The sequence below is a fragment of the Panthera pardus genome, unplaced genomic scaffold (assembly GCF_024362965.1).
Source record: "Panthera pardus isolate Hobbes unplaced genomic scaffold, ASM2436296v1 HiC_scaffold_17, whole genome shotgun sequence".
NCBI classification, from domain to species: Eukaryota; Metazoa; Chordata; class Mammalia; order Carnivora; family Felidae; genus Panthera; species Panthera pardus.
In genome coordinates this window covers 105,871,586-105,897,602 of record NW_026526732.1, presented here as the reverse complement: position 1 = coordinate 105,897,602, position 26,017 = coordinate 105,871,586, and the positions used below count along the sequence as shown (strand labels likewise).

At 35.7% G+C, this 26,017-nt stretch overlaps 1 protein-coding gene across 1 annotated transcript in view; it reads left to right on the top strand.

Moving 5' to 3' along the window:
* CD2AP (CD2 associated protein) overlaps positions 1 to 26,017 on the top strand; it is a 140,154-nt gene that overhangs the window by 90,757 nt on the left and 23,380 nt on the right. The window contains exons 9-13 of the mRNA XM_019457359.2: positions 1,960 to 2,064; positions 7,281 to 7,317; positions 9,316 to 9,378; positions 25,219 to 25,384; positions 25,777 to 25,919. Coding sequence (XP_019312904.1) covers positions 1,960 to 2,064; positions 7,281 to 7,317; positions 9,316 to 9,378; positions 25,219 to 25,384; positions 25,777 to 25,919 — 514 coding nt within the window. The remainder of the gene's footprint in view (positions 1 to 1,959; positions 2,065 to 7,280; positions 7,318 to 9,315; positions 9,379 to 25,218; positions 25,385 to 25,776; positions 25,920 to 26,017) is intronic.

Below are 26,017 nucleotides of genomic sequence, written 5' to 3'. Positions count from 1 at the left end.
GTATAATAATTGATGTTTTGGGGATTACTTTTGCCAGCCTGTTATATTTTTTCTCTAGCCCCAGCTCCTCTAAGTTTCTGTTCTCACTTCTTAGTTTACCCCATTACATTTTTTTTGCATCTAATGTTTTTTGTATCGTTTATAATATAACAAGAAAAAGAATGGGGCCCCTGGATGGCTCAGTCGTTTAAGTGTCTGACTCTTGATTTCAGCTCAGGTCATGATCTCACGGTTCATGGGATCGGATAGAGCTCTGCATCTGGCTCTACACTGACAACAGGGGAGCACGGTTGGGATTATGTTCTTCCTCTCTCTCTCTCTCTCTCTCTGCCCTTCCCTCACACCCACACTCTCTCTCCCTCTCTCTCTTTCTCTCAAAAATAAACTTTAAAAATTAAAAAAAAAAATGAATAGGGAAACAGAATTCCATCAATATTGTAAACGTTTATGGACCATACTGTGTTTGGAAAATGATGCAGCTATTTCAAAGAGTTAAGTAGTTTTATAACTTAGAATGAATTATGGCAAAAGAAAAAGAAAACCCAGGAGTATTTGGGTCTGGGCAGAATCCTTTAACTATTTTTTTTTGTTGTTGTTATTGTTTTATTTTTGAGAGAGTGCAAGCGAGGGAGTGGCAGAGAGAGGGGGCTCTGCACTGACAGCAGTGAGCCTGATATGGGGCTCAAACTCACGAACCACATGATCATGACCTGAGCTGAAGTCAGATGCTCAACTGACTCAGCCACACAGGTGCCCCTGTAACTATCCGTAATAGAAGAAAACTATAAATAAAATACAGTTTTTGTTAATGACCATATAGCACAATTTCTGAAAAATTTTCCCTTGTCTTGAATTGACTTTGTTATCGGATGGTTTAGTATATGTAATTTTTAATATCCATACAGTTTTGGACTGGTTGCACCTTATTTCTCATGGCCAGGTGGTATTTAGAAGGAATTGTAGAATAACTTGTTAATTTCTAGAGAAATGAATAATATGATTGTGTTTTGGTAGATAAAGTGTTAAGAATGTTAAGTAAGATACAGGTTAGAAAGTCATATTCTCTGTCCACCCTCTTCTCGCACTTTGTCCTTTCTCTTCGCTGAAAACCTTTTATCCTCATAAACCAAATTTTAAAATTATTTGACTCATGTGTTTTTTATTTATTTTTTAAAGTTTATTCATTTTTGAGAGAGAGAGACCTAGAGCGTGAGTGGGGAGGGACAGAGAGAGGGGGACACACAGAATCGGAAGCAGGCTCCAGGCTCTGAGCTGCCCGCACAGAGCCCGACGCAAGACTCGAAATCACAAGCCGTGAGATCATGACCTGAGCCAAAGTTGACGCTTAACCAACTGAGCCACCCAGGCGCCCCTAAAATTTTTGACTCATTAAAAAAAAATCCCAATTTTATAACTACTGCTGGAAGTAATGTATGGGTAATATTTGCTTTTTAGGGAGGACCTTATGATCTGTTTAACTTTTTTTTCTTCTTCTTTAAAAAAAATTTTTTTTTAATGTTTATTTTTGAGAGAAACAGAATGTGAGTGGGAGTTGGGGAGGGGTGGGAAGGAGACATAGAATCTGAAGCAGGCTTCAGGCTCTGAGCTTGAGCCCACAGACTGTGATATCATGACCTGAGCCACAGTCAGACGTTCAACCAACTGACCCACCCAAGCTCCCCAACCCTTTTTTTTTTTCTTGTAAAAATAATGGAATTCAGTATTTTTATATTTTGTTGTGAACTTTTTTCTTATTTAAAGATAACACCTATTATTAATATTATATAATATTTTGCATTGTGAATGCTATATTTATTATTGTTTTTCAATTTTAAATATAATACTTGTGTATAGTTTATAGTATTTATATAAATAAGTTTATATAATGTTTAATAAGTAAATATATATTTAAATAATATGAAATTAATGTAATTATTTGATTCTTCATTTGCATTATAGGAGACTGGAGAAACTGGCTGGTGGAAGGGTGAACTTAATGGGAGAGAAGGAGTATTTCCAGATAATTTTGCTATTCAGATAAATGAACTGGATAAAGACTTCCCAGTAAGCTTTTGTTTTTCAATGATGATAACTGTTTAATGAACCTTTGGCCAGTATTTCTTTACAAACAGTTTTGTTTGCATTATTACTGAACAACTTTATGAGGCGGTTTCCAGTTTATATATTCAGGTAAAATTGATTTGAGCTGTAGTAAAACAAAAAAATATTTCAGTTCTGTGCTTTATTTCAGGTTTTCTTTCCCCACTGACTATATTGAAAAGTAACCTTAGACTTCATTACTTTATTATAATTTAAAGAAAAAAGTCTCTCATACTAGTTAGACAAATTAACACTTGCCTGGAAGAATTTGTACTTTAATTGTACTTTTGTTGAAAATCTTATTTTAAGGAACTGTTAATCTTACTATATTACTCTGTAGTGCATTTTTGGGAGGGTAAGAAGCAGTCTTTGCTTTCTTACAAGACTTAAGACCTCTGTCTCACTTCTTACAGTGAATGAAGTGAGGCTGAGTCATTCATCAGTGATCTTTTGCTTTTCTGCAACTTGATCCCTTTTTCCCCCATGGAAGAATGGATCTAATTGAGGATTGATTGATTGACTGAAGTATAATTACATACAGTGTCCTATTGGTTTTAGGTATTGTAGATCATAAGGTTTAGATATTTTTATATACTACAAAATGGCACCTGTGATAAGTCTAGTTACCATCTATCACCATACAAAGTTATTATAACATTATTGACTATATTCTCTATGTTGTTCATTACAGCCCCAAGACTTCGTTATTTTGTAACTGGAAGTTTGTACTTCTTACTCCCCTTAATCTTCTTTTATCTGCTCCCTATTTCACCTTCTCCCTTACGGTAACCAGGATTTGTTTCCTATGTCTATGGGAGTCTATTTCTGTTTTGTTTATTCATTTGTCTTGTTTTTTAGATTCCACATATAAGTGAAATCATACAGTATTGTCATTACTGTCTGACTTATTTCACTTAGTATATTATTGTGTAGGTCCATCTGTGTTGTCATGAATGGTAAGATTTCATTCTTTTAATGGCTGAGGAGTATTCCATTGTGTATGTATACATCATCTATATATAATATATTGTCTTACAGTAGTGAACAGTTTTACTTCTTCCTTTCCAATTTGATGCTTTTCTTTTTCTGGCCTAATTGCTCTAGCCAAGGTTTCTAGTACTATGTTGAATAAGCATGGGGGAGTCCTTGTCTTATTCCTGATCCTAGAGGAAAGCCTTTTAGCTTTTCACCATTGAGTATGATGTTAACTGTGGGTTTGTCATATATGGACTTTATGATTTTGATGTACATTCCTTCTATACCCACTTTGTTGAGAGTTTTTATAAATGGATATTGTATTTTTTTAAACGGTCTTTCTGCATCTGTTAAGATGATCATATGATTTTTATCCTTTATTTTGTTAAAATGGTGTGTTATGTTGATTGATTTGCAAATGTTGAGTCATTCTTGCATCCCTGAAATAAATCCCACGTGATCATGGTATATGATCCTTTTGACATATCGTTCAGTTCATTTTGCTAATATTTTGTTGGCGATTTTTACATCTATATTCACCAGGGATACTGCCTGTAATTTTCTTTTTGTGTGTGTGATATCTGACTGGTTTTGATATCAGGGTAATGCTGGCCTTGTAAAATGAGTTTGGAAGCATTCCTTCTTCGATTTTTTGGAATAATTTGAGAAGGATAGTTACTAACTCTTTAAATGTTGGTAGAATTCATCTGTGAAGCTCTCTGGTCCTGGACCTTTGTTTCTGGGAGTTTTAAAATTACTGATTGAATTTTATTATTTGTAATTGGTCTATTTATTATTTTTTTGTAATCAAGTCTTGGAACCCAGAAGAAATGGATACATTTCTAGAATCCTACTTTTTATGTGGTTATCATGATTATCCATTTCTTCTGTGTTTGCCAATTTGTTGGCATGTAATTGTACTAATTTCTTAGGATCCTTTATATTTTTATTGTGTCAGTTATAGTTTCTCGTGTTTAATTTATTTATTTGGGCCCTGTCTTTTTTTCTTCATGATTTTGACTAGAGGTTTATTGATTTTGTTTATCTTTTCAGTAATCTGCTTTTAATTTCATTGATCTTGTCTGTTTTTCAATCTCTGTTTCATTTTATTTCTGCTTTGGTCTTTGTTCTCCTAACTTGGGGTTTTGTTCTTTTTCTAGTTTCTTTACATGTAAATTAATACTGTTTATTTGGGAATTTTCGTATTTCTTGAGATTGCTATAAACTTGTCTGTTAGAACTGCTTTTGATGTGTTCTGTAGGTTTGAAAGTTGTGTTTCTATTTTTCATTTGTTTCAACATAGTTTTTTATTTTCTCTTTGATTTCTTTGTTGACCCATTGATTGTTCAGTAGCATTGTTTAGTCTCCGTATGTTTGTGCTTTTTCCAGGTTTCTTCTTGCAGTTAATTTCTAATTTCATACTGTTGGGGTTGGCAAAGATACTTGTTATGATTTCAGTCTTTGGAATTTATTTGTTATTAATTTTTTTTTTTTTTTTACTGTTTGAGAGAGAGAGAGAGAGAGAGAGAGAGAGAGAGAAAGGGAGGGAGGGAGAGGGGCAGAGAGAGAGGGAGGCAGAGACTGAAGAAGGCTCCAGTCTCTGTACTGTCAGTTCATGGCCTGAACTGAAGTTGGACACTTAACTGACTGAGCCACACAGGCGCCCCTAACTTTTGCCATTTTAATTATAATATATCTTTGTGTGGCTCTCTTTGGTTTCATCTTGTTTGGAACTGTCTGTACTTCCTGGACATGGATGTCTTTCCTTTACAAGGTTAAGGATGTTTGTAGCCATTATTTCTTCAAATAGATTTTCTGTCTCTTATTTTTATCCTTCTGAAACCTCTACAATGTGAATGTTAGTACAATTATTGTCATTTCTGAAGTCTCTTAAACTATTCTCATTTTTTAAAAATTCTTTCTTCTTTTGCTGTTCTGATTGAGTAATTTCCACTATTCTATCTTCCATTCAGGTGATCCATTCTTCTGTATCCTCTAATCTGTTGATGTCCTCTAGTGTATTTCTTAGTTCAGTTATTGAAATTTTCAGCTCTGACTGCTTTTTGGTACCTTCTTATATTTTCCAGCGCTTTGTTAAGGTTCTTACTGTATTTCTTCATTCTTCTAAGTTGAGCAAGCATCTTTATGACCATTACTTTGAATTGCTTATCAAGTAAATTAATTATCTCTATTAGGGTTTTTTTTCCTGAGGTTTTATGTTGTTCTCTTGTTTTGAACATTCTTCTGTTTCCTTATGTTGTTTGTCTTTCTGCATTTGTGTCTGTAAATTTGGCAGAACAGCTAACTCTTGGTCTTCAAGGAGTGGCCTTATGTAGCAGTGTCCCCTTTGTTTACTGTGTATGCCAACAGGATTTGGTTGGGCAGCTGGAGCTGGAGTAGGCCTGAGCTAGGGTTGCCCTGGGGCTTGCTACAATGGGCAGGATGGCTGCGGCTAGAGCTGGCGCGGGCTCGTTGGTGTATGACTTGAGCTGGTGTGGACATGGGACCAGGCATTCCAATGTACTCTGTGCCAGGGCCACACGGGCAGGAGGGCTTGAGCTGTTGTGTGCAGGCCTGGGGTATGCTGGAGCTTCCAGGGCCACCTTGTTGGGATGGCTAGAGCTGGGGCTGGCAAAGGCAATAGACTGTCTTGGTGGGAAAGCTGATCTGGGTTAGGGGCCTGGGACTTGCTGGAGCAGATTTAATAGGCCAGCAAGAGTGCCTGGACTCTGCTTTCATTGGCACTGTCAAAGTAGAGCGTTGGGAAAGAAATAGTGGCAATTTCAGGCATCTCCGACCCTGGAGAGAGTTCTAGCAGTTCCTTCCACCATTTGGCAGAAGCTCTATGGTTAGTAAATGGATTTTCTTCACGTATAGTCTAGTTGCCCTTTAAATTGCTGTTTTGTTTCTGTGCCCCAGGGCAGGTGTGTCTGCTTGGGACCCTCAATGATACCCCCTACTGCAAGTCCTTACATCTGGGGTGTGGTTTGTGTTGTTACCTTGTCTCCTACTGTTCTCTGTGTGGTCCCTCTGTTGTTTGTTGTGCAGGGGCTGTTCAGTCCACCCTCAATTTTTAAGGAAGAATTGCTCTGTATGTAGGTGTAGTTTTATGGTGTCCACGAGAGAAGGTCAGTTCAGAGTCTTCCTATTCCATCATCTTGGACTGCCTCCTCCTTGCTCCTTTTCTAATGGAGTTGGAGAGTAGACACTGAGAGCAAGATGGTCTGCTGGATTTTATTTAAGCCAGTGTTGAAATTTCTAAACTTTGAAGTCTTTATGTAGTTAAGTGAATCACTAGAGGTTACTCTATGGGTTAATGCTGTCTGAGGCCCTTCTTTTGCTCGATTTCATTCAGTATTCAGCCTTCTGGGTGCTTTATTTTTATACCCAAGGAACACATTATTTGGGAGGGCTTATTTGGTGTTCATACAGCACTATCAGTTAATTTTAATTTGGGAAGACCTGATTGACATGTCTCAAGTTTTTGATGTCATCAAGTCTTAAAAATGAATAAATGCTAAACCCAACAAATTTGAATAAATTGAAGAAAAACAGGCTTTTTCCTTGAATCTTCTGTTCGAGAGTTCTGAAGAACCAAGAGTATAAGCTAGATATATTTATTAGGTGACTCTTTTTTTTGTTGTTGTTTGTTTTAAAAACAGTCTCTTCTCTCTCCTTTTCCCCAGTACTCAGCTGTTAAAGAGAGATAAAATTGTGCCTTGGAATCTTAAAGTAGGGGAGGCAATAATGAATATTTTTGATTAACATTATGATTTTTTTAATGCTTCTTTATTTTAGAGAGAGAGAGAGAGTAGGGGAGGAGCAGAGAGGGAGTCAGAGCATCCAAAACAGGCTCCGTGCTGAAAGGAGGGAGCCTGACGTGGGGCTTGAACTCACAAATTGTGAGATCATGACCTGAGCCAAAGTTGGATGCTTAGTCGTCTGAGCCACCCAGGCACCCCTGATTATCATTAAGATTTTTTAGATTTATCATAATCACTGGTAAGTTTTGACATATTTGAATTTTGATCAAGAAGGCATTTGTTCTAATAGAATAAATTTTTTGTCAGTGGCCTTTTGGTTGTTAAGATCTTACTATTTTATAACAGATACTCATATAATTTAGATTATTAACGATCAGAAGTTATTTTAAGCATTTGTAAGATGTAAGTATTCACATATTTTTACCATTGTTATTTTAATAGAAACCAAAGAAACCACCACCTCCTGCTAAGGGTCCAGGTATGTAAGAAACACATTATTCAGTTTGCTGTTTTTCATATTTTCAAGTTATAAAATGGTGAAATGGGTTTTAAGTAAACCATTTATTTATATGAGCAAAAACCAAATATGTAATATATACAAATTCTAGAAATACATAAAAATTGAGTGTTCACATGCATTAAGTCTGTATTTTTTAAGTGTAAATTGTATAAAATAGGATGTTAAAAATAATTTGTATACTTTAGTTATGACTTGTCATATTTCCCCCCCACACACACACACAATTTAAGTTTATTAGTCTTGAAAGAGAGAAAGAGAGCAAGCAGGGGAGGGCCAGAGAGAAAGAGGGAGAGATAGAGAATCCCAAGCAGGCTCTGCACTGTGCAGAGCTTGATGTGGGGCTCGAACCCACGAACCGTGAGATCATGACCTGAGCCGAAATCAAGAGAGGGACACTTTGAGCCACCCACGTGCCCCTGTCATTTCTAATTAAGAAAATTGACCAAGTTTAAATGCATTTAGAATAGTATACTTCAGGGGCACCTGTGTGGGTCAGTTGGTTAAGTGTCCAACTTCTGCTCAGGTCATGATCTTGCAGTTTGTAGGTTCAAGCCCCATGTTGGGCTCTGTGCTGACAGCTAAGAGCATGGAGCCTGCTTTGGATTCTGTGTCTCCCCCTCTCTCTACCCTTCCCCCATTCATATTCTGTCTCTCAAAAACAAAAATAATTTTTAAAAATTAAAAGAATAGAATACTTAATATATTGACCTAATTAGTTATTCCACTTTTTCACATTAAATTCATTTGTTAATGTCTCATATAAATACTAATTATTTGTATTTCTTCAGAGAGTATGCTGAAGGGTTAAACAAACTTGAAGAGTTTATTTTTATTTTTTTAAGCAGTTGAATATATTATGGTATATTTAGAAGAGTTTTCCAGAGTTACAGTTTCATAATCTGGCCCTTTGTCTATTTCTGTAAGTTTTAGATCCTAATTTCATTTCTTCTCCTTTTTTTCTTTTTTTTCTTTTCTTCTCTTTTCTTTTTCTTTTTTTCTTTCTCTTTCTCTTTTTCTTTTTCTTTTCCTTTTCCTTTTTCTTTTTCTTTCTCTTTCTCTTTTTCTCTTTCTCTTTTTGTTTCTCTTTTTCTTTTCTCTCCTCTTCTGTTACTTTCTAGTTTTTTTGTTTTCTTTTTCTCTTCTCTTCTCTTCTCTTCTCTTCTCTTCTCTTCTCTTCTCTTCTTTCAAGGGGGTGGGGGGGGAGGGGCAGAGAGATGGAAAGAGAGAATCCCAAGCAGGCTCTGAGCTGTCAGCATGGAACCCGATGTGGAATTTCATCTCACAACCAGGAGAAGATCATGACCTGAGCCCAAATCAAGAGTCCACATTTAACTGAACCACCTAGGTGTCCCTAGCCCCTAATTTTTGATTTTTATAAGTGAAGTACAATTATTTTCCTTGAAAGATTTGCTCTTTTAAGAAATAATACAGGTCCTTTCCTACTCCCAAGTTTTCATCTTTGTATTTGCTGACTTAATCCCAGAGCAAGGAAAGCATAAGTTGAAAGTAATTTTTATGGAAGTTGGTGTTCTAGGCTTTTTATTCACTAGTCATATTGGGGCTTTCAAAATTTAATTAAAGTTAAATCAAATAAAATATTGAATTCCCCAGTCACAGTAGTAGTATTTCAAGTCTCCACACTCAGTATTGGATAACACAAAAATAGAATATTTCCATCATCATGGAAAAGTTCTACTGGAGAGTGGTGTTGTAGAGGGTATGAACACCTTCATTTGGCAAAGAAGGAACTGAGACCAGAGTTACTACTCAGCCATGTAATGGTGGTAGGTGCAGGATTAGATAGTTAGCCTAGTGATTATGGTACATTGTTGTTTCTGTTAAGTCATGTTTTCCTCTGATGTTATTTTTAAACTGACCTTTTCTGCTTAGTAGTATAATTGTTTTTGTGCTTTGAAACTAATTTTTTTAAGTACTAATTTTGGCTTTTTTCCTTAGCTCCAAAGCCTGAGCTAATAGCTACAGAAAAGAAGTATTTTCCTATAAAGCCAGAAGAAAAAGGTAAGGGTAATTCTTCCACTTTTAGAAAAATAATTCTTCTTTGGATTTGTCATTGTGAATAATAATATCTCTCCACATTGATTGATTTACACTGATTTTTTTATTATTAAATATAATTTATTGTCAAATTGGTTTCCATACAATACCCAGTGCTCATCCCAACAGGTGCCCTCCTCAATACCCATCACCCACCCACCCCTCCCTCCCACCCCCCATCAACCCTCAGTTTGTTCTCAGTATTTAAGAGTCTCTTATGGTTTGCCTACTTCCCTCTCTGTAACTTTTTTCCCCCCTCTTCCCCTCCCCCATGGTCTTCTGTTAAGTTTCTCAGGATCCACATATGAGTGAAAACATATGGTATCTTTCTCTTACTGACTTATTTCACTTAGCATAATACCTTCCAGTTCCATCCACGTTGCTGCAAATGGCAGGATTTCATTCTTTCTCATTGCCAAGTAGTATTCCATTGTGTATATAAACCACATCTTCTTTATCCATTTGTCAGATTTACACTGTTTTTTAACAACTGTTCAGTATTTATTTGGAGTTTTCTGGGAGGAAGTACTTTATCAAGAGTGATAGGAAATTAAGGTTTTATTCAAACTGATACCAATTTACATTCATTAAAAAGTTAAACCATTACTTCAGTAAGGTTATAGTATTTCATTATATTATTATTTGTTTTTTCAAAAAATAACAAAAGTAAGCATTAAATAGTTATACTTTATCTTTTTTGGAGTCTCAATTAAAATAAATTTTAAAAAATTCTTAGGTATAAGAGTGAGTTATGGGGTGCCTGGGTGGCTCAGTCGATTGAGCGTCCAACTTCGGCTCAGGTCATGATCTCACAGTTTGTGGTTTTGAGCCCTTTGTCAGGCTCTGTGTGGACAGCTTGCTCAGAGCGTGGAGCCTGCTTTGGATTCTGTGTCTCCCTCTATTTCTTCCCCTCCTCTGCTCATGCTCTCTCTCTGTCTCTCAAAAATAAATGAATGTTAGAAAAAAAATTTTTTTAAAGTGAGTTCTAACATGGAAGTGATTTGTTATGTATTATTTAATTTTCACTGTCTGTATTTGTCATATAAACTTGGAAAGTATTCCAAGGTACCATATCTATTTTGTTAAAAACATCATTTTGTTTTGTTATTATTAATTTGGAGAAAATAACTATTTCTCTTTGTGTACAGAAAGATCTGCAATGGTTGTATCTAGTATTTTAGGTTATATATACAGTTGACCCTTGAGCAGCATGGGTTAGAACTGCACAGGTCCATTGGTACGTGAATTTTTTTCGATAAATAGGATACAGCACTGTAAATGTACTTTTCTTATGATTTTATTAATAACTTTTTCTTAAGCTTAATGTATTATAAGAATAGAGTATATAATGCACATAACATATAAAATATGTGTTAATTGACTGTTTATGTTATTGGTAAGGCCATTTATTCAACAGTAGGCTTTCAGTTAAGTTTTGGGGAGTCAAAAGTTATATTCAGGTAATTGTATTCAGCTGTGTAGGGTATTGGTACCCCTAACCCTTGTGTTGTTGACTGTACAAGCAAAACCTTGAATACTATTTTAGAATGCTTCTGTTTCTACTGCCAATATTGTTTCTGCCTATCCTTGTGTGTTGCCTGCAGTGTTCCTGTATTCTCTTAACTGATTTCTCTCACTTTAGTCCCTTGTCTGGCTTCTATTTCATATTTTTGCCAGATTCATTTTTTAATAAACTATTTTCTAGAACAGTTTTAGATTCACAACAAAATTGAGCAGTAACTACACAGAATTCCCATACACTCCTTGCCCCACACTTGTACTGCCTCCCCCACTATCAACATCCTGCACCAGAGTGGACCTCCACTAACACATTATCACCTGAAGTCCATAGTTTATATTAGGGTTCATTCCTGAGTTGTACATTTTATGAGTTTGGGCAAATGTATAATTTGACAAATGTGTAATACAATGTCTAACAGAATAGGTCTTATTACTCTAAGAATCTTCTTTGCTCTGTTATTTCATTCCTCCCTTCCCTCAGCCCCTGGTAACCATTAATCTTTTTATTGTCTCCATAGTTTTGCAGAATGTCATATGGTTGGAATCATACAGTATGTAGCTTTTTCACTTTAATATGTGTTTAAGTTTTCTCCATGTCTTCATGACTTAATAGCTCATTTTCTTTTAGTGCTGATTAATATTCCATTATCTATCTATAGCACAGCTTATCCATATTTACCTACTGAAGGACATCTTGGTTGCTTCCAAACTTTGTCAGTTATGAATAAAGATGCTATATATAATTAAACATCCTTGTCCGGGTATTTGGTGGACATAAGCTTTTAGTTCATCTGGGCAAAAATAACCAAGGAGTATGATTGCCGGATCATATGTTAAAAGTATGTTTAGTTGTATAAGAAACTGTCACATCATCTTCCAAATTGTGCCATTTTGCATTCCCATCAAGAATGAATAAAAGCTCCTGTTGATCCTTATCTGAGCCAGCTTTTGTTGTTATTGGGAACTGACGCCCCCCCCCCCCCACCCCAAATTACAATTTTGGTATTATCTTCTACCCTTTTCATTCACTAAATACAGTAACCACATTCTTGTCCCTGAATATGCCATGTATTTTCATAGCTTTATCTCTTTCTCGTTATCTGTGCTCAGCATGGGAAGTTTTTAGATTCTTTTTTTCTTTATGTTTGAGAATGTTTTATTTGTCATGCAAAAACAACTTAGTAAAAGTATTTTTTAATTTCAGATGTAATATGGCTATAGTTAGGTCTGAGCATTGGATTGGTTTATATTGGTGCCTGGTTATAATACCGGTCCTACATGAAAGACTCATTTTACAAAGATACTGAGAACTAAATGTAAGAACTATGTTGTTGGCTTCATTACCTACATTATGATATTCCTTTTATAGTCTCCTCCATCAAGTAAGTAGGGATTTTATTAAAATGTAGTAATGACTTCCCATATTCCCTGAAATCAGTTGTGTGGATCCCTTTAACAAAATGGAAGGTGATCCATTTTTAGATCATTTATCTGCTCAAAAACCTGGCTTGGTGAAGTAACAAGGACTGAATTTGCCCTCCTGAGTTGAACAACTAGAAGACTGGACAAAATAGATGAAATAGTGGTTTCGGGTATTGGGCAATAGATCATTTAGGACTGTTATCACTGAAGGAAGTTATCACTGAGCCAGTAAGGCAAGTCCTAACATTACCCCAGCTTATTGTCTAGAAGCAGTTTATAGGCAGTAGAAAGGAAGAAGCCAAACAGAGTCTGGTTTTCCTCTAGAGCTGAGGAAACAGGAGAAAAGGAGTTTAGGGAGGTCAAAGCAGCTACAGTTTGTGGGGCAGAGTGCCAGAATAGAGGGAACTGCACAGAGAACATTCTGAGATCTCAGTACAGCTTACCATGAGGCTTTGGCTGAGTACTGTGAATTATATACACATGAAAGGAAACTTCCACAGGTAGAGACATAACTACTAGAAAGCATTTGGTGAAGCAGTTTTTGGAACTCACTAATAGTCCATGTTCCCACAAGCCACAGGGGAAAGACTTCATAAAGTGTAGGATGGAGTCCATAAAAGATTATATCACCTTAGACTAAAGTCGTCTTCACATTTACCTTGGAAGCAGATTGAACTATTTCTTGAACAGGATTCTATACAATTTGGAAGAGTATAACACCTGAGAGTGTTAAATATATAGTGTCTGGGGCGCCTGGGTGGCTCAGTCGGTTAAGCATCCGACTTCAGCTCAGGTCATGATCTCGCGGTCCGTGAGTTTGAGCCCTGCATCGGGCTCTGGGCTGATGGCTCAGAGCCTGGAGCCTGTTTCAGATTCTGTGTCTCCCTCTTTCTCTGACCCTCCCCCGTTCATGCTCTGTCTCTTCCTGTCTCAAAAATAAATAAACGTTAAAAAAAATTTTTTTTTAAATATATAGTGTCCATTATCTGATAAAAAATTATTAGGCATGGAAAGGAGCAGGATAATAGCAACCTGTAACTAGAAGAATTAGTCAATGAAACAGACCCAGAAATGGCAAGAGATGATGGAAATAGCAAGGACATTAAAACAGCTATTATAGGGGCACCTGGGTGGCTCATTTGGTTGTGTCCAACTTCAGTTCCGGTCATGATCTCATGATTCATGGGTTCGAGCCCCACGTCAGGCTCTGTGCTGACAGCTCAGAACCTGGAGCCTGCTTTGGATTCTGTCTCCCTCTCTTTCTGCCCATCCCCTGCTCATGCTCTGTCTCTCTCTCTCTCTCTCTCTCTCTCAAAAATAAACATTAAAAAGAAATTTAAAAAAAGAATGGAGTTTAAATCTTGACTATTTCCTGCCCGTGCCAACATGTAGATTTTCTCAAACCTGCTTAGCAGTTTTCTGCCCCCTAATTTCTCAGAGATACCTGAATGCTGGCCATATTATGCTTCATTAGAATAATAATATCAACACTTTTGAAGCAGAAGTTTTTCCTCCTGCTGTTTGGAAAACATTTCTTGGACATACCTCTCAGTAACTCACTCCATTCTCAATGACTTGTTCTTGGTATGAACTATGTATGAAAGGAAGGGAGCAACTAATGTTTATTTTGGAGTGCCAGGCAGTGAGGCATATAAATGTGTAGGAGCTCTATTAGGCTTGTAAGTCATTTAAGTGTTTACCTTTATGTACATGTTCTCCTTGGTAGCCTCAGTCACATCCATAGGAAGGCATAATGGACTAAAGTCCAGCCATTCAACACTTACTGGTAGAGGCAGTGAATCTGCGCTCACTTGCTTGAGGAGCATTTTTCTCTAGAGTTTCTATACCTACAGGTGTTAAGACCGGGTTTGTTATTTTTCAGTCAGTTCATAAGCAGAACATAACCAGATGGCACACACCTCCAGGCAGGAAGTAAACACCAATATGTTAATATTGGCAGTATTGTTTCCTAATTAGGAGAATAGGAAGGGAGAGTTGTGCTGGTAGATGTTCCTCTTGAGTTTGTCTCTGTATCTGACATTAAGGGAGACAAGTTATTGTTGCTGGGGAAATGTAGTCACATGCTAGGAATTCATTGCTAATACACGAGACTACAGATTTTCAGGGTCTAGTTGGCCGATTTCTGGGACTCTGAACCCCAGTAGATTGAATTGTGAATCTTACCCTATCTTTTGGAAACAGTTATACTTTACTATGTAAGATTTTCTCTTGCAGAAGGTTGCGTGACTGCTGCTGGTTCCCACACAAAGGTCCAGTAGCATCATTAATTAATTCATTTGCTCAATTGCTGAACTAAAAATTAATAAAGACTATCAGAGTTGGATTTTTGTTTTATTTTTGATTCTTCGGACAGTCAGATATATAAAGCTCATGGCTTAACCGTCATCTGCATTCTGCTGATTCCCAGTCAGTGTTTGGATTTGTTTATATTCATTGCTGTTTGTACTTTCATTTGTTTGTATTTCATATTTTCTACCTATATGTGTGTGTGTGTGTGTGTGTGTATTTTATGTTTTTTTTTTAATGTTTATTTATTTTTGAGAGAAAGGAAGACAGAGCGTGAGCAAGGGAGGGGCAGAGAGAGAGGGAGACAGAGAATCTGAAGCAGACTCCAGGCTGGGAGCTGTTAGGACAGAGCCCGATGTGGGGCTCGAACCCACGAACCGTGAGGTCATGACCTGAGCTGAAGTTGGGTGCTTAACCGACTGAGCCACCCAGACACCCCATACTTATATTTTTAACGAATTTCTTTTATGGAGGGCCTAGTGGTAGAACATGTTTTGTTTATTTTTTTCTCCTCATTCTTGGTATTTTTGCCTTACGTTGAATTCCAAGCTGGCAAAGTTGGTCTTGGTACATAATTGAACATATTGCCTGTAAGTCTTGAGGTCTTGTTTGCTTAGGAGTGTTCTCTTCTTCCTATGAGCCAGTAAAAGGAATGCAGAGTAAAAACTTAATGGAATTGAAATGTGATAAAAATGTGTAGTTTTCTATTCATGTGCTTACTATGGATAGTATTCTTCATATTACAGAGTGATTTGGAAATCAGTATTCAAAATATGCTTTTCAATTAGTATGTGCGCTGGAATTTTGGTGTAATACAATTTAATATGGAATTAAAATCAAGATCTGTGTGTTTGACTCATTTAGCAGCAGTTATTATTGGAGACCCTGATCTCAAATGCATGCCTTTTTATCTGTGATGCAGTCTGTAGTACAGACTCTTGAGTTGAGAGACCTGTGGTAGAACTCTATTGTATTATATATTTAGTATGCTTACCAAAAAGGAAATAGTACTTATCTCTAATGTTCTACAAAGAATATTTTGGTATCTGTAATATATCACTCCTGTTTGAACCTTAAAATAATCTTGACCTCTTAAGAAGTAGCAAATATTCTTTATTATACTTAACCCACACATGGGACAGACTTTTAATAAATGTCAAATATGCAATAACATAAAACCAGTAAATATGTATGTATGAGGCAACTGGCTTCTGTTAATCACTAGGATTTAATTTTTTTTCCTATTTTAAGTGATACTCTAATAATTCTAGTTGAATAGTTAACATGTGCATGGTAATGAGGAGATTGTAATTATTCAGAGACTTAGAAAATGAGCATAATGTGTTGACTGGAAAAGAGAAGGTGGTTCCAGACCACAGAAAGAATGTGAAAAGAATGAGAGAAAGCATATTCAAGAAATGGCTATAGGTAACTTAGGAAGCTAGAAATTAGCTAGAAATGTAGCGTGGTGCAGTTGTTTTTGGTCTTGGTGGCATATTAGAATTACCTGGGTATCTTTTAAAAATATGCTGATACTAAGGATCCTCTCCAGAATTTTTATAAGGTAGAACTCAGATAGTAGTATTTTTTTTTTAATATTTATTTATTTTGTGGGGGAGCACCGGCGGGGGAGGGGCAGAGAGGAAGACAGAAGATCTGCACTGACAGGTTGACAGCAGTGAGCCCTATGTGGAGCTCGAACTCACAATCAGCGAGATTGTGACCTCAGCCAAAGTCGGTCGCTCAACTGAGTGAGCCACCTAGACGCCCCTCAGGTAGTAGTATTTTTAAAGCTCTTCTCAGGATTCTAATCTGAAGATAAAACTAAGAACCACTTATGTAGTTCATAAAAGGCCTTTAAGTGCTATGGCAAAGAGTTGTATTTAACTATCTGTTTACATGTTGCCTTGCACCAAAAAGGATTTAAAGTAGTGATAAGGATTTCAGAATTTATATTATGGAAATAAAGCGTATATGCACATGTTTCATATAAGTATGTGTTGGTCATTATGATGCATGGCACATGAACTTAATATATTTGAACATTTTCTGTTGCATTTGGGAAAAAACTCTAGCCTACAGTGTTTTCTTCCCAAAAGCAGACTTTCTTGACTACATTAGCCTTAGTATAGCCTACCAGATTTTGAGTGATCTGGCTCCCTATTGAGTTTTCTCTTGTTAACTGTTTGTGGTCGGGTCCCCCAGTGTATAACATTCATAGAATATCAGTTTTCTGCCCTCCCAGTTACATGGTATAGTATCCTTTTCCTGGCATCTCATCTTTATCTTGCACTCCTTCAGATTCTTTCCATACGTGATTCCTTCTCATTTTTTCGGATTCCAGCTTAAAACAGCCATCTTAATGTCACCTCTTTGACATTAGTCTTTTCTTTATTACTCTGTCTAAAAGTAGTTATTTCTCATTATTGTATGTTACATGTACATTAGATATTTTTTGTATATTGTCTTTTTCCCACATTTGACTAAACCACTAAACCCTATGGGGCAAAGGTGTAGTGTGTGTGTGTGTGTGTCTGAATCTTATTTGACATTGGTTCTGTAGTTTCTTGCAAAATACATAATGAATAAGGGATATTTAATACAATAATTACTATGTAATTGGAAGGCTTTTAAAAACTGGTGTGACATGTTCAGATAGGTTTTTCTGAAACTGTTTTAGTGCTATTTGAATAGGTTTGGTGATGGTATGGATAAAAAGGAAATTGGAATGGTTTCAGAGCAAAGAATAAAAATCCTTATTCAAACTGAAACAGTAGGGAAACAGTCTCATATAATTGGAAGTCTAGAAGTAGGAGTCTTATGACCCTCCATTGAATAATTTCATTATGGACCTGGATTATATCTTTCCATTTGCCTCTTTAGTGTCTACTTTGTCTTCAGATTGGTTTCCCTTGAGGTCACAGGAATGCTGACTGTGACAATCAGGGCAACTTGATATTTTGTCCATTTAATAGGAAAGAGGAAAATCTCTCCACATCTGTGGAAAGTAAGTCCTTTTCAGTTTCTTGGACCAATCTGGGGTACATGTTCAATTCCAGATAAATGTAAAAAGAATGCTGTCTATTTAATAGCTTGGTATGATCGTATGAAGGTAGGATAGATTTGAGTGAATCAGCTACATATCTGCTAAAGATGTTGAGATATATTCAGGCTCTCCCATAAGGGAGGTTGTTTAGGTTTATGGTAGTACATCTTGTTGACTAATTAGATCCTAATGGTTATGAGGATGGGAAAATGAGATATGATTTATAAAATAAAATAAAGACAGTTTCTAGGAGAAAATACATGAGTTCAGCTTTTGATACACGATTTGATATGAATATAGGAAATATGGGATGAATCTTGTTGAGAGTTTGTATTAAGCATTTATTTGTAAGGTGCTGTCTTGGAAGTTAGCTAGTTAAATTTATGGATACAGGTAAGGTTGTTCAAGAAGGTTGCTTAAAATCAGAATAGGAAGAGTTTAGCTTAGAGTCTTAGAATGTGTACATTTAAGAAATTGTTAGATGAACTGGAACTCTTGAAGAAAACTGATGAGTGATCACATAGACAGGCAGAGAATGATCTGAGTGAGAATAACTGGAAAGGTTGTGTGAAATATATACATATATACTAGACATAGGAGAGCTATGAAGGGTACAAGAAATTACAGGCTCAAGTTGTAGGAGAGGAGGGGAGCCCAGGAAAGTGAGTCTGGCATTTGAGCCTGTGTTTCCTTTTGAGGCATTTGCCATTTCTGAAAGTGCTAGCTAAGACTATGAAAACAACTTTCAATGTATTTTTGGGTTTGAGAAGACAAAAATTGGAGTTTGGGGCCCACAGAAAAGGAGATACATTAGTAGACTCTTGAACTTTAATTGGGTTCCAAAAAAGACTCCGTTTAATGAGAAGTGTGAAATGGAAGTAGAACTAGCTCTCAAAAGTACTGAAGCCCACGTGCTGATTGTCTCAGTCTGATTGGAAGAGAAGGTGCTCTGGGATTTTACCGTGGCTTCGCCTTGCTGCCTGAAGCAAAGTAAACCCTTATTCCCTGGAGAAGAAGACATCATCTAGAATTTTAAATTATCTTTGTATATTTTCACACAAATGTTTTATGTCTCTTACTCATAGAGAAATAACCAGACATACTTGGAGATACGACACATGACTAGAAACAGAAAATAAACCTGGTCCACAGTGTTCTAGGTATTTGAAATATCAGACACAGGCTATAAAGTATCTATGCCTAATTTATGTTCAAAATAATAAAAGATGTGATTGATAATTTTGGCATAACTAAAAACCATGTAAGTGTAAATGAATTTGTGTAACTATAAAAATATACAGTGGACCCTTGAACAATGCAGGGGTTGGGGCGCTGGCCCACTGTACGTACAAGTTTGACTCAACAAAAACTTAACCAATAGCCTACTGTTCACCAGAAGTTTTACTGATAACAGCAATCGATCAACACATATTTTGTACGTTATATATAATATGTACTGTATTCTCACAGTAAAGTAGAAAAAAATGTTAAAATCATAAGGGAGAAGAAATACCTTTATAGTACTGGACTGTATTTAAAAAAATCTGTATATAGGTAGGCCTGCACAGTTCAAACATGTGGTTCAGGGTCAACTGTATATGATATATGTGTGTGGGTATATGTTAATATATATGTGTGTGTGTTTTCAAAAGAAAATTTCTGAATTGAAGCTTATGGTGGGAAGAAAGATGGAAAATATAGAAAAGATCTTAATAGACATATAGAATAGAATGAAAAGGTTTAATGTACATGTAATTGAAGATCCAGATGGGGAGGAGAGAGAAGGGACTAGAAACCTTATTTGAAGGTATAATGGTTTCCAGTCTTCCAAAAATGATGAAGCAAAAAGCTACAGAATCAAGAAATACTGTGGAGCCCAGTCTGGATATATACAAAGAAAACTACTCCATATACTCACTATTAGTCATGCTGCTATAAGCAAAAAATAATATTGAAAACAGCCAGAGAATAAGACACATTTAATTTTAGAGTAACAAAAATAAGAGTGACAGTTGCTTCTCATTGGAAAAAGTTTGAAGCTGAAAGACCATGGAATCATGTCACCAAAGTGTTAAAGGAAATAACTGCTAACCTATAATTATATTGCCAATGAAAATATCTTCGGGAAAAAAAGATGAAGTAAGACATTTTTAGGCCAGTCAAATCTGAGAGAATTTATCACTGGCATGCCAGTACTTTAGGCAGTTTTAAAGGATGTTATTCAGGCAGAATGGAAATGATTCCAAATACCAACTGGGAGATCCAGAAATCAAGAGCAACAGAAAAGCTTAAATAGGGATGCTTGGGTAGCTCAGTTGGTTAAGCTTCCACCTCTTGATTTCCAGCTCAGGTCAAGACCTCATGATTCATGAGTCAGGCCCTGAGTCGGGCAGTGAGCTGGCAGCACAGAGCCTGCTTGAGACTCTCTGTCTCCTCTCTCTGCCCCTCTCCCGTTTGCACGTGTGTGCGTTCCCTCGCTCTACCTCTTTCAAAATAAATACACTTTAAAAAATGCTTAAATAGATAGGTAAATCTAAATATTTACTGTATAAAATGTTAATAATCCCTTCTGGGCATTTATAGAAATAAAAATGCAACAAGGCAGCAGGGGTGTAAATCGAGTTAAAGTGTTAGGGCCAGTAGAAAAATTTATATATGACTTCAAGGATATGTGCTATAATCTCTAGGCAGTTACAAAAAAATAAAATAATGTATAAAAAGGTAATGGGAGAACATAGAATAATGAAAATACAAAAAAGCAAGGAGAGAAAATGAAACAGACCAAGCAAGAAAAAATAAATACTAAGTAATTACAGAAAATATAACTGGACTAAACATTCCAGTTAAAAGAAAAATTGTTAGACTCAAACAAAAAAAAAAAAGAAATCCAACCATATTCTGCTAACAAGAGACATATCTTAATGATAAGAATTCAGGAACGATTAAATGAAAAGAGTAGACAAAAATATGCCAGACCAATGCCAGTCAAAAGAAAGCTGGTCTAATTGTAGTAATAGCTGACAAAGTAGTCAGGGTAACAAGAAGCATTTAGAAGGACTTTAAGTCCTTGTGATTTATAAGCAAAGTTGCCATTGTAGTAGCGAAAAGATGAATTAAATGAGTGATACTGATACCAATATAAGAAGTAGGTCTTAACCTCTACCTCTCATTTTACGTAATTTGAATCCAGAAATAGATTGATAGGTACCTGCCTTATGACCAAAGTTGCAACTATGGAGAAGTGGTAAAGGGCATTCTTCAGTAAGTGAAACTTACATCTTAAACCTACCATCTAATTACCTTATACCTTACCTAGTAACTTCTACCTACTTTACAGTATGTATTAAAAAAGGCAGTTCTGTGTGGATGGCGGTGCCACAAATATTTTGCAAGATACCATAAGCTAGTATTTCTATGCACTTGGAGTAGGAAACTGTTTCTTTAATGGGATGTATACATACACGCACACACACGCACGCGTGTGCGCGCGCGCACACGCACACACACACACACACACACACACACACACACATCCTACTACATCTTCCTTATCCATTTGTCTGTTGATGGACACTTAACTGGCTTCTGTATCTTGACTATTGCAAATAATGCTGTTATGAACCGGGATGCATATTATCTTTTAGTATTTTTATTTTCTTTAGGTAAATAACTAGTAGTGGAATTATTAGATCATATGGTATTTCCGTTTTTAGTTTTTTGAGAATTTTATCTATTATTACTCATGCAGGAGGGAACTAAGCCTCATCTGAATTAACAGATGGATTAATTTACTACATACAGTGTTAATAATATATTTTTGTATTCTGTAATAAGATGTGGAATTTTTCATTTATTTTGATGGCGTTTTTTTAGCTGCCGTATATTTTAGCTGTTTTCAATAAAATTATACTCTTACGGTAATTCTTTTCTCTATCTTAAATTATAACATCTGTATCTTACATATTTCTTCCTTTGGGCATTTGAAGAAATAACATAAGACTTTTTTTTCTTAAATTTCTTCTTGTTTTTGGTGAATTTCTACCTAAACTGAAATTCTGCTGTGCACACTTGGATATCCACATACAAAAGAATGAAATTGAACCCCTGCCTCATACCATATATAAAATTTGACTGAAAATAGATCCTTCACCTAAATTGTGAGGTACAAAACTAAAGCTCTTAGAAGAAAACATAGGGCTAAATCTTGATCGCCTTGGGCTTGGCAATGGATTCTTAGATATGACACCAAAAGCTCAGACAACAAAAGAAAAAAAAAACTAGTGGTGTATATATATACAATGGAGTATTACTCGGCAATCAAAAAGAATGAGATCTTGCCATTTGCAACCACATGGATAGAACTAGAGGGTATTATGTTAAGCGAAATTAATCAGAGAAAGACAGGTATCATATGACTTCACTTATGAGGAATTTAAGGTACAAAACAGATGAACATAAGGGAAGGGAAGCAAAAATAATATAAAAACATAAGACTCTTAAATATAGAGAACAGAAGGTTGCTGGAGGGGTTGTGGGAATGGGGATGGGCTAAATGGGTAAGGGGCATTAAGGAAGACACTTGTTGGGATGAACACTGGGGATTATACATAGGGGATGAATCATTGGAATCTACTCCTGAAATCATTGTTGTACTACATGCTAACTTGGATATAAATTTAAAAAGTAATTAATTTTAAAAAAGAAAAAGCTAAATTGTAATTCATTAAAATTAAGGACTTTTGTGCACTGAAGGGACATTATGAAGAAAGTGAAAGATTTACCAAAGAATGGGAGGAAATATTTGCATAAATCCTATATTTGGTATCAGGAATATATAATGGGTTTGGTATTATGATATATAAAGAGTCATTACAACTCAGCAAAAAGACAGCCTAATCCAAAAATGGGCAAAGGACTGAAATAGGCATTTTTCCAAAGGAGATACACAAATGACTAATAAGTACATGACAAGATATTCAACATCATTAATTATTAGGGAATTGCAAACCAAAATGACAATGAGCTACTGCTTCACACTCACTAGGATTGTTGTATTAATAATAAAAATGGAAATAACAAGTGTTAACACGGACATGGAGCAATTGGACCTCTCACAACACTCCTGATGTGAATGTAAAATCTTGCAGCTGCTGTGAAAAACAGTTTGATAGTTCTTCATAAAGTTAAACATGGAATTACTATATGATCCGGTCATTGCTCCTAGATACTTACCCAAAAGAATGGAATACAGATACTCAAATATTTGCATGCAAATGTTCATAATGGCCAAGAGGTGGAAAAAACCTGGATATCCTTCAACACATGAATGGGTTGTGCTGTATGCATATAGTGGTTATTACTCAGTCACAAAAAAGAATGAAATGATGATACATACTACATTGAGAATGGACCTTGAAAACACTGTGCTATGGGAAATGAGCCAGACACAGAAGGTTACATACTGGATGAGTCCTTGTATTCGAAATGCCCAGAATACATAAATCTGTAGAGACAGAAGGAGGTTGGTGATTGCCAGGGGATGGGTAGAGGAGCAAATGGGGAGTAACTGAATAACGGGAACCAGACTTTTCTTTTGGAGTGATGAGTTTTGGAACTTGAGAAAGGTGGTTGTTACATAACATTGTATGTACTAACTGGCACTGAATTTTTCGCTTTAAAATGGTTAATTTTATGTTATATAAATTCCACCTCAATAAAACTAAATAAAACCTCGTACATTGACATCATATATGATAAATCAGCATACTGTAGTTGATTTAGTCATGGCTGTACCAGGAATGATGAATCTTAGTTTTGTCACCTTTGATTTCCATGAATATTAAATGTATTCTTTTGTTTTAGAATAGACTACACAGTTTAATTGATTTCAAGCTGTTATTTATGTATCTGTTAAAAGAAGTATGTTCAGTTAATGAGTGAACTTCTATTCTATTTGACCTTCAGTATTTTTCCTGATATTTTATATAAAACATCTTTCTTAATATTTTCTAAAAATTTGATTGACTGTTTCAACTGATACAGATGGCTATGTTGGTTTATAGTTAGGATTGGGTGGTATAATTATGATGTAATTATATGATGCATTGTTTGTTTTGAGGCCATTTAAAATGGGATTTTTGTACCAAATGATGATCGTGGTTTTAATAGACTAAGCTGTATTTTCAAATGATCCAAGGAAACTATACATAAATAGTAAAACTAAAACAATGGTAGTTTGTATTTTCATTATTATTAAATTAAATCTCTTATTTTGAATGAGGGGTTACCTGTGGCTTGCAGTATTCAAGATTCATAATCAGCAGTTTCCTATTGGTATGATATCTCGTGAAATTCTTTGTGGTCCTGTGATATTCTTTACAAAGACCAAGTAAATTTTGAAAATTACTCAGTATGGCACATAAGAGTTTCTTTTTGCATTATATGTGTTAGACACATTTTTGCCGACTCCTGTGTTATCATGAATATCTAGTATGTATGCACCTGTGTCAATTAAAAAAATAACCTCTTTTGCCCACGCCTCCACCCACTTACCCTCTGGCAACCACCAGTTTGTTCTCTGGAATTTAAGGGTCACGTGTCAATTTTAATACTTGTTCTTAGTACCTGAAAGATCAGGAATCAAGTATGTCATTATACATAGTATCATGCCTTTTTGGTGATAAAATTATTTTTATTAACATGGCATAAAACTGTTCCCTGTGTTGTTTATGTCCAGCATATTTTCTTATCTACTTCATAGGATTTTTAAGTGTGTTAATCAACTGGAAAAAAATGAAATTGTGTTAATGCATTCCTAGTACAATTATGAGGGTTATAAGTACAAGCCTGTAATTGTCTCTCCTGTGTCTAATCAAGCTATCCTATTAACATTCTTTGTCATTGTGATCACTTTTAAATAAGTATATTAAATGTCACTGGTTTCCTATACTTCCCTTTCAGAAAGTGGTCTGGATTTGAATATAGATAATATTACTTTCTGCTTCGAGTAAAATCATGTGATTGTATTGAGTAGTATACCACCCCTAAAAACAAAGGATGCTGGGAAGACAGGAAAAACCAGGCATTATTTGTTTCTCAGAAGCTTACTAGTGGTCCCCCTTCTTACCAAACTAAACTTAAATTTTTTTTTTTTTCCTTTGAGAGTGCAAGCAGGGGAGGGGCAGAGGGAACAGGAGGGAGAGAATCCCAAGTGGGCTCCATGCTCAACATGGAGCCCCACAGGTCCATCCTGCCACTGTGAGATCATGACCTGAGCTGAAATCAAGAGTTGGATGCTCAACTGACTGAGCCACCAAAGTGCCCCCAAAATAAGCTCTTTTAGGTATTTAATCTTACTAAGTTATAACTTTAAAACAGTGTACACTTATACAAATAATGTCTCTGTCTTTCTATTTCACATGTTTCCAGCCTGACATTAACTTTAGGAAATAGAAGAACCTAAATAATTTTGATTGTTAATAACTTATTAAATATTTTTAAATAATCAGATGAAAAATCAGTCTTGGAGCAGAAACCTTCTAAGCCAGCTGCTCCGCAGGTCCCACCCAAGAAGCCCACTCCACCCACCAAAGCCAATAATTTATTGAGATCTCCTGGAACCGTGTACCCAAAGCGACCTGAAAAACCAGTTCCTCCACCACCTCCCACAGCCAAGTAAGTTTTACCTAATTTTAAGTTATACCTGATTATTTTTGCTAATTTACTTTATCTCAAGTTTATTGATTACCTGCTTTTCTGAATCTCAAAATCATTTCTAAAGTATTTGTTTTCCAGATTTTTTCTATAGACTGTAATGGTTCTCTGTTAACTGTTAACTTTATATTCATACTAGGTGAATACACACAGATGAGGCTGTTTTTACATTTCTGATTTTATTGTGATTAGTCTTAATGTGGAGATTTATGTTTATGGAAATAATATTGTGGAACAAAGAGAAAAAATTACTATTATGCTATAATATCCTTAGTGTCATTAATTCATAATTTAAAAAAATGGTTATTCATATACAAGTGATTTCTACATATGTTTTGATTTTCTCATTTCAGGATTAATGGGGAAGTTTCTACCATTTCGTCAAAATTTGAAACTGAGCCAGTATCAAAACCAAAGCTAGATTCTGAACAGTTACCACTTAGACCCAAATCAGTAGACCTAGATTCATTTACAATTAGGAGCTCTAAAGAAACAGGTAAGTTAACATGTAGAAAGGTGGTGCATTTAAAAAAAGTTGCCAATACAATTTTCAGAAACTATTTAAGAAATTTGTGCATGCATTTTATATCTGCA